At 37.5% G+C, this 16,067-nt stretch overlaps 2 protein-coding genes across 2 annotated transcripts in view; both read right to left on the reverse strand.

Moving 5' to 3' along the window:
* Window positions 1-2,476, reverse strand: part of LOC121951900 (amyloid beta A4 precursor protein-binding family B member 1-interacting protein-like) — a 52,652-nt gene extending 50,176 nt beyond the window's left edge. The window contains exon 1 of the mRNA XM_088085860.1: window positions 2,157-2,476. Coding sequence (XP_087941986.1) covers window positions 2,157-2,222 — 66 coding nt within the window. The 5' untranslated portion in view covers window positions 2,223-2,476. The remainder of the gene's footprint in view (window positions 1-2,156) is intronic.
* Window positions 2,477-5,616: 3,140 nt separating this feature from the next.
* LOC121951348 (annexin A13-like) lies at window positions 5,617-15,754 on the reverse strand. Its single transcript, XM_042497636.2, has 11 exons — window positions 15,581-15,754; window positions 13,711-13,786; window positions 12,664-12,758; window positions 12,430-12,600; window positions 12,233-12,266; window positions 11,427-11,506; window positions 10,825-10,893; window positions 9,198-9,299; window positions 9,017-9,092; window positions 8,802-8,914; window positions 5,617-8,419 (listed from the first exon to the last, which is right to left on the reverse strand). The coding sequence occupies exons 1-11, from the start codon at window positions 15,593-15,595 to the stop codon at window positions 8,300-8,302; spliced, it is 951 nt and encodes a 316-aa protein (XP_042353570.1). The 5' UTR covers window positions 15,596-15,754; the 3' UTR covers window positions 5,617-8,299.
* Window positions 15,755-16,067: the final 313 nt, after the last annotated feature.

A 16,067-nucleotide genomic window follows, 5' to 3' on the forward strand; every position in this document is an offset into this window, starting at 1 on the left:
TCATTCTGCAGCGGCTGCGCGGTTACGGCGTGTACCCACCAAACACGATGAAAAATGATCGCGCCTCAAGATTACATACAAAGTCAATGCAAAGACGCGATTTGACGCGTCATTTTGCCGGGCGACGCGATGGACGCGATTGCGCGGCGCGTTGGACGCGAAATTCGCGTCGCGTCGCGTCCAACGCTCGAGTTGAAATAATTGAACTTTTGCGGCGTCGTCGCGTGAAGACGCGCCGCGACAGCCTATCAGCGTTGAGATCGTCATCGACGTGCTGACGTATGGACGTCCTGGTGTTCCCTTGCAAAATCTAATCAGATGCATTAGATCAAAATCTAATGCAGCGATCGTGGTTATCTCAGGCATGGTCAACGAGAGAATGAAATGGCGGAAGAAATGTTGTTGTTTGGGCGGGCTCGACGCGCGGCGCGATTTCCCATTTTGGGGTTTTTGTACGAGCGTCAAAACTGGAGCGTCCGGCGCGACGCGATTTCATTTGAGGCGCGATGAAATAATTTTCATCGCGTTTGGTGGTGTACACAGAAGATTGGCGCTCAGAATTAAGAACATGATGATGATGATCTCAAAAATATTTATATATATTTACGGTATTACCAGAGCCGAGGTCACCAACTTTGCGTACGCCTGTAAGTGTCACTTTTGCGCACAGTTTGGTGCAGTGGAGAGCCCTTTATTCTAGTGCACTAATGCAGCCCAAAGCTGGAAAGTGAAACAAGTAACCATGGTAACAAAAGCAGCACACAACCAAAAAAGTGAAGAGGATGGCAGCGCGTCTTGAGCATCATAAAAAGAATAGTTGTGGATTTTGGAAGTGGGGCTGTATGAGATATTTATGTACAGTCTATACAGCTGGTGGTCGGCGCGCTCCCGGTTTGCAGAAACAGACGGTGCGCGCACCCCACAGGGGGTATTTTAAAACGTGTTTTAAGCACTTTAAAAAAAAGGCATATCTAAAAAATCAATAGAGTATTAATTAGGGTATCCTCTCCACTTTACCCCACCGTCAGACAGCCCTTTTTCCTTTGGCACTACTTTTCTCATCCGCCGCTATCAACCTCTGCATGGTAATATGGAGCCGTGCGCACCGGCCTCCTCACACAGTCTGACACCATTATCTCATACAGCCCCACTTCCAAAATCCACATCTATCCATTTACTAAGATATATACAAGACCCGCTGCGCTCCTCTTTTCACTTTTTTGGTTGTGTGCTGCTTTCGTTACCATGGTTACCTGTTTCACTTTCTGCTCCATACAGTGCATAAAAGTTTCAGCTCAGCGCAACACGCGCAAGTCTTCAGTCTAACTGGAGCTACAGTGAAAACGTGAAGCTGGTCCTGACTCTGAGCTGGACTCGGACTGTTCAGCAGGTGCACGTCCAGTTTGTTCACTCGGCTCTGATGACTGTATGAGCGGACATATTTTTGAAATCATGTCCTAAACTCTGAGCGTCACTCTTCTGACGGCGCATGCGTGAAGCGACAACCATCAGAACAAAATAAATTAAAAAATAAAAATTAATAACGACGTTAATTTGACTTGTTATTTTGTTTTTGTTTTATTGCTTATTTGATTTTGACTTTTAAGCAAATGATGAGTAAATAAAAACGCCTTTTTTCAAGATTTAGTTTGTACAGAAAAATAAATAAACGAAATTCTCACTTGTTTTTTTTTTTGTTTTTTAGTTTTCGAGATGGAAGTGAATATTGAATGAACGTATGATACACGAACATTTTATACTTTGATAGCTATGGGAATAAAAATGCAGTTTGAATGAGTTTCAATGGCACCTGACAGTGTGAATGGAGCCAACATTTTTTGTTAACACTGTGTATTTTAAAACTTACTGTAGGAGCTGAGCTGGAAATTCCAAGATTCAACAAAAATGCACAATTTCTGTGTGTATGAACACACCCGAAATTATAAATTAATAATAATAACAATAATAATAATAATAATAATAATAATAATAATAATAGCGAATAAAACGTGCCTAAAGTGCAGCTGAGTCTTGTTTTGGGTAAAAACTGAAACTGACCCGCCCTCACCACAACAATCATTTTTAACAGTTCCTTATTAGCGCCTCATTAACGGATCCACCGACCCCAAAAACCGCATGTATGCGTGATTACTCACCGCAGAGAAGACGCTGTTTCCGGCGTTACCTCCTCCACGGATCGATAATCCAAACACGGCGAACATTTTCGACCGAGTTTAACCGCAAAACTGTCTCACAACACAAACTTTCACGCTGCTCGCGCAGAATAATCCAGATTTCGTTGATCCAGTCGGACGCTCGGCGTTTCACGTGCACAAACATTTCGGCCAAAACGTTACGATTCAAAATACTTCCGCTCTAAACTGCGCAGGCGCGAGGCTCGACCATGCGCACTAACGTTTTAGCCAAAATACTGTAGCGACCACAACCAACGATGTATCCACGTTCATGACTACATCTAAAGACGTCGTGAGTCTTAAAACGCGGAAGTCCGTTAGCCTGTTAGCACTTCCGGTTCCCTTGTATTAAAGTCTCTGGGTTTTTTTAAAATGGGTTTTTGTTAAAATGCCTTAAAAAAGGTCTGTGTTTAACACAGGCTGAAGATATTCAGACATTTAAAATACGTATTTAAACTTTACTCATCTTAAAAAAGGAGAAGAAGAAGCTAAATGGGACTTCAGTGTTTGTCTGGGACGTTAGACGTCATCACACCGGACACAGAAACTCATTAAATCCACCTGTCCACCTTAATAATAATAATAATAATAATAATAATAATAATAATAATAATAATACATTTTATTTATAAAGCGCATTTCAAAAACTCATAGACACGTGCGACCACGATGTAGTTCGTTGGTGGCCTAACAACAGCTTTTTGCTTCTGGCAATTTTATTTACATTTCAAAACACACAAAAGTGTTCGTCTGTGAAGATTATCACACTTAAAATGTGTAAGTCTCATGAACTCATGTTTGTCACAGAGCATATTTTTTGGCGATAATCGAAAATCCCATTAAAAGATCCCATCAGGTTTTTGACGAGGGAACCTACAAAAATACGTCATCCCTTCACCGCTCTATTTGGGATGATGTTCCAAAACAAAATGGTGAACTCTATTGTTATCTATATTTAGCAAAATTTAACAGAAATTTGAAATTATCCCCCAAATTTGTCATTTTTCCATAATTTAATTAAAACTATATAAATGCTGAAAACTGATAAAAGGAATGAAAGCACAAAGCTGTATGATTTCCAAAAACATTTTTCCACTGTATCAAAAAACTTTAATTTATATTTCCCCTTGTGTATTGAGCTATTGATTTCATTTTGTAAATGATTACTATTATAGTTCTATATACTATAATATCTTGCTTTCTGTGGAAAATATGGGGGCAAAAAATAAAGAAATAAACCAGTAAAAGTGATTTAAAAAGAGCTGAAATCTAACTTGAAAAAAAGAGAAATATGAATATATATATATAATAAATATATGACTATATATTTAAAAGCAACATACGGAAAGTGTATATTATAATTATATTTTTTATTCTAGACCTGTCTTTTTTTTAAAACTTTTTTTTTGTTGTTGTTGCTGATTTCAGGTAATTTTCTTCTAACTTTTTATTACCTCCATGTAAATGTTTGGGCCATTTATTGTTAAGCTGATCATTACCAAATTCCATATTTTTGAAAGAAATCTCACCAATTTTTAACATTGCATTTAATTTCACGACTTACAATTAAACACATGTTCTTTTGTTATCAGTTTTCAGTGTTGTCCTGTTAGTTTACATTTGTTTACTTCACCGTTTGCTCACTTTTGGCATTAACATTTGTGCGTGTTGCCGTACGTGCTCTGTTAAACTGCGTGTGCATGTGCGTTCAATCAAAGAAATGTTTCAATAGGTTTGATTTTCCCTCCAAAAACTACAATATACGAAGACAAATGTTTCACTTTAAGGAGTCTGACACATCAGTCTTGTGTCCACACTCTGCGTGGATTCTCCACTCCCCTCCGTCCGTCTTACACGCCTGTTATTAACAGGCATGTGTGGCGCATACGGCCTCCTCAGCCTCAGATAGGCAGCGTGCCAGCGTGCAGCACGCGGAGGACGCGGAGGCTACTGGGCTCCAGATGGCGCACAGACCGACTGTGGATGCACAGGTAGCCAAAGAATGTGCAGAAAACTCTCCACTCTTTGCCCTTGAAACAGAAACAAGCATCGTGTCGAGGAATAAGAGGAGAAACAAAGACGCAGAGCGAAGAGCGGGAGAAAGAGAAGCCGTGGGAAAGAAAGTGAGAAATGTGCTGCTCCTGTGTCGGTGCATCTGGAAGCAGTTCTCACTTGTTTTGAATTTTTCTCCTCCTCTGGAAGTCGCCCGCAGGAGGCCCACGGTCTAAATGTTTTGGGCTAGATGTTGTTAAAACTAGCTTTTGCATGGCTTTGGATCGCACAGCACAACCACAAATATTATGAAAGCAACCTAATAAATCCTCTTGTTTAACATCAGAGCAAAATATTGTTTACATATGATGCCATAATGTTTATAATGCTGCGTCTTAAAGCGTGCATGGGTTATATAGTTACACAGTATATTCTATAATTGATCTCACTCTGATTTAACCTAGTCATCTTCACCCCCACTAGAGGTCACCAAAGCTTTTCGGGGGTTAGGTTGATGTTAAAGTTTTTAACCCTCTGAGTCCTGAACTAACATCAGTTGTCCTGTGCTGCGCGCACCTTCAACACACATTCAGACCTTTGAAAGCTTAGTGAATTTGTTTTAAATACATGGAGGGGAAAGCAGTCAGCAACTTACCATGAAATGTCCTGCAAATTCAAAAAAAAATAAATAAATAAATCATGAAAAAAAGAGAAAGAATCATTAGAAAATGTGCACATAATTAGGGAAAATTATTATTATTATTATTATTATTATTATTATTATTATTATTATTATTATTATTATTATTATTATTATTATATTAATTATTTATTATAATTATTAAATTCTGTTTAAAATAAGGTTACAGGGAAAAAATGTCCTCCTCATTTCCTATTTTTGTTCTTTTATATTATTATTATTATTATTATTATTATTATTATTATTATTATTATTATTATTATTTTGTGCTAATTTCAGGCAATTTTCTTGTAATTTTTACTAATTTGTTGCAGATTTCTGAGTCATTCCCTTTTAAATTACAGATTGCCTTTTTTTCTCTCCATATTTTGAGAGAAATTAAGAAAATTTGCCCTGGTTTCAAAGGGTTAAACTGCATCCACCTCATATAAATACAGAAATACAGAGAATCCTAAATATTAGAAAAACACATCTCTGATGCGACAGTCACAGGAATTATTATTATTATTTTATTAGGTCACTGTTTGGGTTAATTATTCACTTTTTTCTGTTGTGTCCATGAACTGTCTTATGTAATCATACATTTACTCAATTATAGAAAAATGAGTCCTTTGAGAAATAAAGTTGGGAACCACTGATTTAATCAGCTGTCATCTAATTTCACCCTGAAATGAACCAGCTTGCTTGTGATACAATCCTGCCCCCTACAGGATACAAGGACAATAACAATTGTTTTGATTCAATTAAAATTTATTATCACTGCAAACACCATTACAACAGGTTAACAATGACTTCCTTCATATAATTTAGTGTATTTATTTGCTACATGACAATATAACCGTATATCTTGGTCATATACATTACTGTGATGTTGGGTTAAGTAAAGTTATTGTAGATATATAAATCCATACATGAATGCAGACAGAGTCCATTGTCGGTGATTGTACTACAGAGATTACATGGTTTTTTTTTTAAAATACTATTATCATCTAATGATCTTAAATACACATTTATTTCAAAGTTTTACACCATCTTCATATAGGATAATATAACTGTAGTAAATTCAAATGTAAATTTAAGGAGAACAGTGAGAGGAAAAAGGCAACAGTCTGATAAAGTGTGTAAATGTGAGAGGCGGGCCAGGCGCCACGATGAAGGGACTGAGGGGGCAATTTTTTATATGCAAAAAAAATGAACGAATAAATAAAATAAAAATTTAAATGAAATAAAAAATAAAAAATGATTGATTTTAACATACAATATCTTCAGAGGATATAGAGCAGAGCACTATTTTTTTAAACTTATTAATTATTTTATGTCAAAATCAGCAAAATCAGGAGTAGGTGCGTAGAATCTCTCTTTACTGTCCCTTCATTTCCAGTCATTTCTATTCTGTTTGTAAAACCAAATGTCACCAAACTAAGTGACATTTTCTGTCTGTCTGTCTCCTCTGCTCCTTTACAGCACTGTTTCCCAACCTAGGGATCCCAGCCCCCACTATGGGTCGCCAGAGTTTTACCAGGGGGTGCGAGACCTTGATTTTAAGGGGTGTAAGAACACTTTAAAAAAATAATAAATAAACAGTGGGCCTATAACTCATAATTTCCTTGATTTCTGTAAAGAAATCTAAATAAAATATTTTGAAAGTTTATATTATTATTATTATTATTATTATTATTATTAACCCTTTGAAACCTCAGCAAATTGGTCTAATGTCTTTCAAGAACAGGGAAAAAAGGCAACAAGAACAGGAAACAACCCAAGAAATTACCCTAAAAAAGTTGCAACAAAAATAACAGAAAATTAACAAAAATAAAAGTAAAAAAACAGAAACAAACAAGGACAGTAAAGAATTGCTAAAAAAAATGAAAAAATCTGTAAAAAAAAAAAACCCAACAACAATACAATAATAATAATACATATAGTTGTCTAGACAGCCCCCCCCCCCGGCCTTTTTTTTTTAAAAAGTGTTTTCCTCATAATTTTATGTCTCTCCCGCTGTATTTTTTCTTTTTAGCAATTTTTTTCATTTTCTTGTCACATTTTGCTAATTTCTTGCAACTCACTTATTGCCTTTTTTTCTACATTTGCAAAATAAATTAAACCAATTTGCTCAGATTTAAAGGATTTAAATGCTTGTGAAAGGCATCTCAATGCAGCGCAAGAAAACTGACGTCAATCCAGGTTTCAAAGGGTTAAAAGTATAAAACAATACACAATGCAGACAGAAAAATGGTACGTAAAAAGTTGCTAAAAATATTGGGAAAACTCATCTCAGATGCAAAATATGCATGAAATGATCTGCTCAAAATTCATAGAAAAAGCTTGAATGCAAACTATTTGGGATAATTTTTCTGTCTGTCAGCTGCTCTGTGCTGGTGTTGTTGTGCATTGAATTTAATAAAACATTCATTAAATATGTCATTTCACTCAATGATAAACTCGCGGTCCCTTGTGGAAAACGTTTGGAAATCATTCCTTTGCAGAACTATGTAAAACGCTGCACCTACAGCTGAGGGGGTCACGTGTATCTCGGTCAATAATTTTGTCATTTTTGATATTTTTCTAAATATGCACAGAACTTACACAGAGGGGGGCGACTATAAGCCCCCTTAGGTCCCGTCCTGGCGCCGGGCCCGGTGAGAGGCAGCATGTTAGCTGTGACAAAACACTAAAAATAGTCCGAGTTAAAAATCCCACGTAGCATTTCGGGGACGTGACTACAAAAACCCAATATTGCATACTTAAAGTGTTCAGGTTTTCAATATCAAATTCATGTATAATTAATACTATTCAGATATCAGAGATCAAACGTGATAATTCGGCACTTAAGTGTCGCTATCAAAGGCATCTTTGAGGCAAACAGTGGCGAAGTTTATGGATGATTGCGAGATAAATGAGCCAGGTGACATATATATATATGTACATATGTACATATATATATATATCATTGATGTTAAGCAGCAGCATCTGAGAATCAAATAGTGAACTGAAATACAATAAGATTGTAGAGCTGCTGATTGTGAATAAAGAACTGGATCTATTTCTTTGGATAAACACGTTAACATGATGCTCAGCTGCACAAGCTCCATATAAGATTAAAAATGCTGTTATAATATTGTCAAAAGGATAATAAACAGTCAATGTACCTAAAATGTATTTCCACTGAGTGTAATTTTTTTGGCAAAACTGTATTTAAAGCCCAAGTAGTTTATCATGTGTAAAACACTGTATAATATAATAAAGATTTGGTTTTTGGTCCGTGCTGCAATGAAAACTGAAAAAAACAAACATCCACAGAATGAACGAGTGAAACTTAAAAGGAGAATAAAAAAGGAGAAGGGAGGATGAGTGGGTAGAGAGACTGTGTCACGTTGGTTAAATGAGGCCTGCAGGAAGGAGGCGGGAAGTTTTAGTGCAGGATCTCGATGAGGAGGCGTTTGAAGTCGCCTCCACACTCGGAATCCAGAGCGTCTTTCAGGGTGACGTCGTATTTCTCCAGGTACATGTCCTTCACCGTGTCCAGGTCGATCTGCAACACAACACCGCTGTTAACACAATAACCATCTTTCACTGATTATTTTTTGTCTTTGGATTTAACATTTACATGGATTTAAAGGGACAGTTCACCCTAAAATCATATATATTTGTGGTTGTTTTGTCATTTCGTAGTCATTTATATCGGAAAGAAGGCAGATATCTCGATGGATGCCATCTCCAAGACTCATCCAAAAACTATCCAGACGTGTAAAAAACACCACAGGTAACGGGACAAAAATATCTATTTTGGGGGATGTAGATTTTGGGGTGCACTGTCTCTTTAAATTTCAGCGAGCTCACATTTAAAAGCAGTATTTCTAACACTGATCTGGAAGTTAGACATCTGGCTGTGCTGTTACGACCCAGAGACTTGCCTCAGAGCGGCTTACGATGATGCGAATGAGCGTGTCCTCATCAGTGCCCAGTCCCTTCATGGCGGCATTAAGGCGTCGGGCAAAATACAGCTGCGGGTTCTTGGCACACCTGACTATAAAACACACACACACACACACACACACACACATTAAGAAAGCAGGCGTTGGTCTTGATCTTGGCTTTGATATTTCGTGGCTGCTGCAGGAAAACGTACCCAGAGTAACGTAGCAGTCCTTGAGAGTTCCTGTTGCTTCAGAGTCAATGGTGTCCAAAATGTCTGTCCCTGAAAGCTACAAGACAAGGACGATGAGTCAGCATGAAGAATGTCAAAAAATGATGAGAGGCCAAAAGTAAATAACCATGGAAACAGCCGTCTTTCTGCGTGCAGTCCTCACCGACTCGTAGGCCTTAAAGGTGGCCTGAAGCTGCAGGTAGTTCCTGTGCGTCAGGATGAAGGTGAAGGTGGACTCATCGGTGCCAAACCTGCCCTCTCCTGCCTGAAACACGCAGAGAAAATAATCCCCCACCGACACTGCTGAATATTAAGGATTATTCTGCTACAACCAGCTGCACTGACATCGTTCCTGTCAGTAACATTAAGACTAGTGTGGTGGTGGAGGTTGCACATCGAAAAGACTTTTACAGCATTTTTGGGAGAGTAATATATTACCTTTCTTTATTTTTTTCATATTTTTCGACTATTTTTCTACTTTTTCTAGATTGTGAGTTTTTATGACCGGTGTTTTTGGATGATATGTGACATATACTGTAACTTTTGATTTCAACATATTCTTGTACAATACTGGTTCATTTTCATGGAGACATGTTCTGTCTGCCATTTGGGAGAAAATGATCATAAAAATAAAAAAAAATAAATTAAAAAGACCTAAAAATTAGTACAAAAAAGACAAAAAACCCCCAAAACAAGAATAAAGCAAAAATGAATGACTTGAAAAAAGTGCAAATATAAAAACACATGCACATATTTCAGTGACATGATTTTAAACATGTCAATATTATTATTGTATTTTCTAAAAATTTCCCGAATTTTTAATACACTTTTCATCTCTCCTTTTAAAAAATAAGCAAACAAACAACAGATTTTCAGGTCATTTTTTCCCCCTAATTTCTTACAGTGTGCCCGTCGCCTTATGCCAAGTTGCTCATTGCCTTTTTTTCAAAAGTTTTTTTTTTCAGGTTTCAGAGGTTTTAATGATGTAAAAGGTGTCTGACCGCAGCACCAGAAAACTGATGATGGTCCGGGTGTTAAAGGGTTAATGAGGCTAAAAATAACTAATAATAACTTTATTTATATAGAAGAAAGCCAAACACTTGCACTGAGCACGAAATGACGAGGAAAAATAATGACGCAGGACATAAAATGTCAATATAAAATATTACAAACAACAAAAGCAAAAAAAGTGATAAAATCGCAAATAATAGGAAATAAAATAAATAAAAAATAAATAAAGTGAAATAAAACATAAAAAAATAGGTAAAATAAACAAAATAAATAAGAGAACAACATTACATAAATGCATATCGATAAAAATGTGTTTTAATGGCGATTTAAATGAGTCTTTTCTCCTCAGTTGAGGGGCCCAAAAATAACATGAGGGTCATTCTTATATGAGCACTAATTGTATAACAATGACTATAAAACCTCATTATAATATTGTAAAAAATATTCTCACAGATTTTGTCACATTACTGTCTGTGCACACACTTTTATCCGTACAGTATTACTGCGAAACTTTAAATATAAACCTTCACGCCTTCAATGTGAATTTCCACAAATATCCCAGAATCCTGCACTGAAATAAAAACCCCGGGACAGCGACACCACAAAAACAACCTTCGATTTAACCAAATCTGTGAGATTTGCCAGTCGGCCCGGCTCACGTGCTCAGACATCTAAATCTGGGATCACATTTCCCAGCAAACACTGGTTTTATTTAAAAGGGCGAACTGTGAATGAGGCCCTTTAATCTGAAGGGAATTACGCAGCATCTGAGAATTTACCTCAAACAGGGACGCTGCGTCCTGTTCGGCTAAAGCCTCGTCCACTTCATAGCCCTCGTCTCTGCCCGCCTGTGGAGAGAGGGATCAAGGAGAAGAGGGGGATACGGGGGAGAGAGGGTTAGGAGGATGGATGAAGGAGACGAGATGCAGAGAGGGAGACGGGGGAAGATTTAGCGAGTGGAGGAAAGGTCAAAAAGATGAATTAACGAAAATAATCTGGGGCATTTAACAGGGATAACAATCATCTGCTACACATCAAGGCGAAATATCAGAGGGCCCGTTTGGTCGTCGCAGCAGAACGTGAGTCACACCGTGTTTGTCTTTTCTTTCCGAGGGGAAGGAAATAAGAGGGGAAGCAGAAATGGGCGGGAGCGCTGACAAACGCTGGCGACAAACGATGTGACGTGTGACGAAGGCCTCACAGGATGGAGAACAATTCTGTGAGACGCCATCAAAGACAGAAAAAAGAGACTTTTCTCTGCTTCTTTATGGCTTCCTGCCAGAGTCAGGACTTCCACCCAAACGTCTAATCGCGCCTGAAGATGTGGTGACTCTTTTTTAAGTATCGCTAGTTAAATAAAGTTCGAATAAAGAGACGTCACCTGCAGCAGAGACATCAGCAGGTTCCTCACGTCTCCGCTGGTGTCGTCCTCAACGTCCGCCTCCAAATCACGCTCGTGCACTGAACGGTCAGAGTCAAAAACACCATTATTACTGACACCACGGAGACTCAACCCGCTGTGTTTGGGGGCCCCCAGGGGCCCTTCACAGCAGCCCCGTGCATGTTTCTGTGATTTCAGGACATTTTTAGGATTTCAGGACATTTCTCAGATTTTAGGACATTTCTCGAATTTCAGGACATTTCTAGGCTCTTTGCAAGTTCCTAGGATTTCAGGACCTTTCTAGGATTTAAGGACGTTTTGTAAGATTTTAGGACATTTCTAGGATTTAAGAATGTTTCTAGGATTGAATGTTTGAATATGAATATTTTTAGTCCCATTCAGGAGAAAATTAACCTAATTTAAAAAAAAAGTCACCCTACAAAACTTTTTTTAACAGAGAAGCTTAAAAAAATGATCCTGGCCAAACTTTGTTTTCACACGTTCTGAAGTCGTAAACGCAGGAGAAAAAAACATTTAAATCAGAATTAAAAAACACATTACAAGATTTCATTTTCCTCTCATGACTTCCACAGAAACGTGACCCTGACAGGGATAAAGTCGGACTGTATTTGTGGTCAGCGAGTGAGGAAAACATGTCTCATCACACCATGATTCACTCCTAAAACAGAAACACCCATGATATTATGACTAATATAAAACTTGCATGCTGGTTTAATTTCACTCTCCAGTATGAGGGGAACATCTGATTGTTTCTGCATGACTCAGAGGAACGGAGGAAAACTCACCCTGGGCATAAGTCTTCTTGTAGCTTATGATGTCCTGTTGGAAGTGAGAGAAAAGTCAGTCAGCTGCTGATTTTAAAGCTGCTCTCATCACATCAAAAAGCTCAAAAACATTTGCATAGTTACTTTGTTCCCAAAATGGAGTTAAAGAGTGAAAACAGAAACGTGCTGCACCGCAGTACTTTTGCACATCCACAGACCTCATTGGTGGCGGTGCACAGGATCTCGACCAGCACTGCCTCGTCCGTTCCCGCCCCCTTCATGGCCTTCCTCAGCTCCTTGGCGAAGAAAACGTTAGGAGGCTCCAACATGGCCATCACGGCGTTCTCAAAACTACCCGTCAGCTCCTTCTTCAGGACCTCCTCCAACTCCTGAACAAACACAACATTTACTGCACGAACGTGTGTGTGTGAGAAACAGGCGGGGCGTGCTACGTCATCGTACTTCTCAAAGTAGGCCTGTTTGATCTCCACGCGCTGAGCTGCAGAGCGATTGGCCAGGATCTGAATAATGGCCTCCTCATCTGTGCCTGAAGGAGACACACACACACACAGACACACACACACACACGCACGCACACACACACACACACACACACACACACACACACACACACACACACACACACACACACACACACACACACACAGACACACACATGCACGCAGGAGCTGGCATCAGCATCCTTCAAATTACAGTAAAAGTGCTTAAAAAGAACTTTTTTTTTCAATCTGGACTCTATTTTCCCGTGTTTTTGTGTTTGAATGACTAATGGAGACAACGATTTCTTAATTAATCCAGTACTTAACGAAAGCGCGGTAAAACCACTCTGGACACACCTTTTATTAAATGTTAGAAATGTTTCACTGATGGTGTTTTAATTCAGTCACACGATACAATAAGCATAACGAACACAACAGAAGAAACAAAATCTAAAGTCTGAGTAATGACTGAAAATGCTCAGGCCGAAGCAAAAGCTTAGAAATGCCTATCCGACATTAACCCTTTGAAACCTGGTTCGACATCACTTTTCTCGTGCTGCATTCAGACACTTTAAGCTTCAAAATACGAGCAAATTAGTTTACTTTTTTTTTTTGAAACACCATAAAAAAGGTGATGAGCAACTTGGCAAGAACTGTTCCACAAATTACATGAAATTAGTAGATTTGGAAAATTATTTTCAAAGAAACTAGTGGAAAATGTCCCAAATAACTATATTTATATTTATCATAATTATAATTATTGAACACTTTTTGGGTAATTTCCTTGTTTTTCTTTCATTTGTTTTTTTTCTTTCATCTGACATTTCTTTTGTTTTATTTCAAAATTTTCAGGTAATTTTCTTGTATATATATATTTTTTTTTGGCTGATTTTTGGGTAACTTCTTAAGTGATGCGGTTGGAGGGTGTATGATGGAATAAAATGATGGAAAACCTCACAGTAAACATTTGCCTGAAGATGAATGATACTGTTCACTTACCTAAACCTTTACATGCTTTCCTGATGGCTTTAATATCAGCTGTGACATCGAAGTCCTCACACGGGACGATGGTGGGCTGCAGAAAAGTGCAGGATCATTAAAAATATATAAATCATTTATACAGCTAAAGCAAACATATAAAATCTACATTTTTATGATAAGGTATTGTATAATTATGTAAAGACTGTACACACAAAACAGCCTGCAAAATCTTAGAAAGCAATAAATATAAAACTGATATAATTTTTTAATATATTTGAATACATTATGATGATGATGATGATGATTATTATTATCATTATTATTATTATTATTATTATTATTACTATCATTATTTCATTACTTTTTGGGGTCTGGGGAGTGTGTGGCATGTGTGCATAAATGTATATTTACTGAAAAAACATATAAATAAAGTTTGGGGAAAAAAGTATAAATTAGAATCAGAAATACTTTATACAGCAGAATATTGTGATTTGTGACTGTTGCACTGATGTAAGGTATGAAATGAAAAATAAGTAAAAAAAAATTAAAAAAATAAAAATATAAAGTAAAACAACTTATGAGCGTTATTAAAAATGTAACAATGGACATAAAATAAGAAGCATGAAAATAAGTAAAAAGTAAAAATATAAAATAAATTTAAAAAGTAACTTATGTTCATTAAAAAAATAGAAAATTAAAATGCATTATGGTTAAATTCTTAAATTTCACACCAGCATTTGTAAAGATATATTTATTTAAAAGATGTATACTATTCTGAGCATGTGCCTTTTGCAATATGACAATAAACATACTAGTACAGGCACAGTATAGTTTTGGAAAAATAAATTGTACAACACGATATATACATGAGAAGTCACTAAGAATAAAGAATTATAGACGTAGAAATAAGAAGTAAGTAAGAAATATAAAATACATAAAAACTTCTATAACTTATATTCACTAGAAAAAATATATAATTAAAATGCATTATGGTTAAAATTTTAAATTATGCTTACATTTCACGCCAGCATTAAAAAAATAAAATAAAATTATGTATGATATTCTGAGCTTGTGCCATTTGCTACATGACAATGTACACACTTGTGTAAGTATGATATAGGTTTAGAAATATAAAATATATGTGCTACAGTGTACAACACAATATATGCATGAGTAGAAATAAGAATCAGACATATATATATCTATAACATTTATGATGCTCTCCGCATCATAAACATTTAACAACATTTAATCACTATTTCCTCAAACAGAATAAGCTTTGAGGCTGCGGAGGATTTATTTTCCGTCTGTGGATGCAGGCCGTGTCCTCCCGCAGGAAAAGGGTGCAGCCTGCTGTGTGCTGAGTCATGGGGCAGCGGCTGCAGCAGCAGCAGCAGCAGCAGCAGTATGCGGTCTCTCTGCTCTCCTCGCCCACCCTCCCTCTCACACAATGCGGCCTTATTGATCAGCATTTCTCTGAAATCCCCCCTCGCTGCTGCTCGCAGGGCTCACTCCCTCTGACTCCCTCTGACTCCCTTTGACTCCCTCTGACTCCCTTTGCTCAAACTTAACTGCGCAACTTTTTGCTCCTCAGTACTTTTACGCACAAAAACTCTGGTTTTCACCTCTTTAACACAACAATTAACCCATTATTCTCCTCTGAACGCTGCCTGTGTCACAAAATGACACTTTAATGATCGATTTCCTGTTTATTTCTAACTGCAGCTTCTGTTTTTGACATTTATCTTACTGCACAACTACAAACTCGACTGAAAAAAGTGGCTGAAAAGTGACTTTCTCAGCCCTCGCAGGCACTTTTATCAGTTTAACTACATGCAGCTGGAGTTGCTGTGTTGTTGTTTTCTGCAGAAGTTTCCGCTTTTCTTACCTGCACGTTGCCCATGATGTCCTCGAGCTGTCTGTCCGGCTCTGAAGTGTCAGATGAAGGTGTGCTGAGATGTTGAGCAGCTCTGGAGTTGATGTGAAGCGTCAAACTGAGACACTGAGACACAGAGACACAGAGAGGACGCAGCCGTGTCCGCTGCTGCAGGCTGACGTCACTGCCGCTGATTCATTTAGCAGGGTGGAGTTAGGTGTGTGTGTGTGTGTGTGTGTGTGTGTGTGTGTGTGTGTGTGTGTGTGTGTGTGTGTGTGTGTGTGTGTGTGTGTGTGTGTGTGTGTGTGTGTGAAACATCAACATTTCATTACACTGATTCTGATAATGGCTTTTTGAATTATGAATGAATTATTTGTTGTGCATTTACTCAGTACCTTATTAAATTGTTACTTTTATAGCTTTTTTTTAGATGACTTTTCTGGAATATTTTCATGTCATACAACTTTACATTTATTCTCAAGTCTTTTCATTTTAAGTT

Source organism: Plectropomus leopardus, chromosome 12, assembly GCF_026936395.1.
Source record: "Plectropomus leopardus strain MGB_pleo_1.0 chromosome 12, ASM2693639v1, whole genome shotgun sequence".
In the NCBI taxonomy this organism is placed as follows: domain Eukaryota; kingdom Metazoa; phylum Chordata; class Actinopteri; order Perciformes; family Serranidae; genus Plectropomus; species Plectropomus leopardus.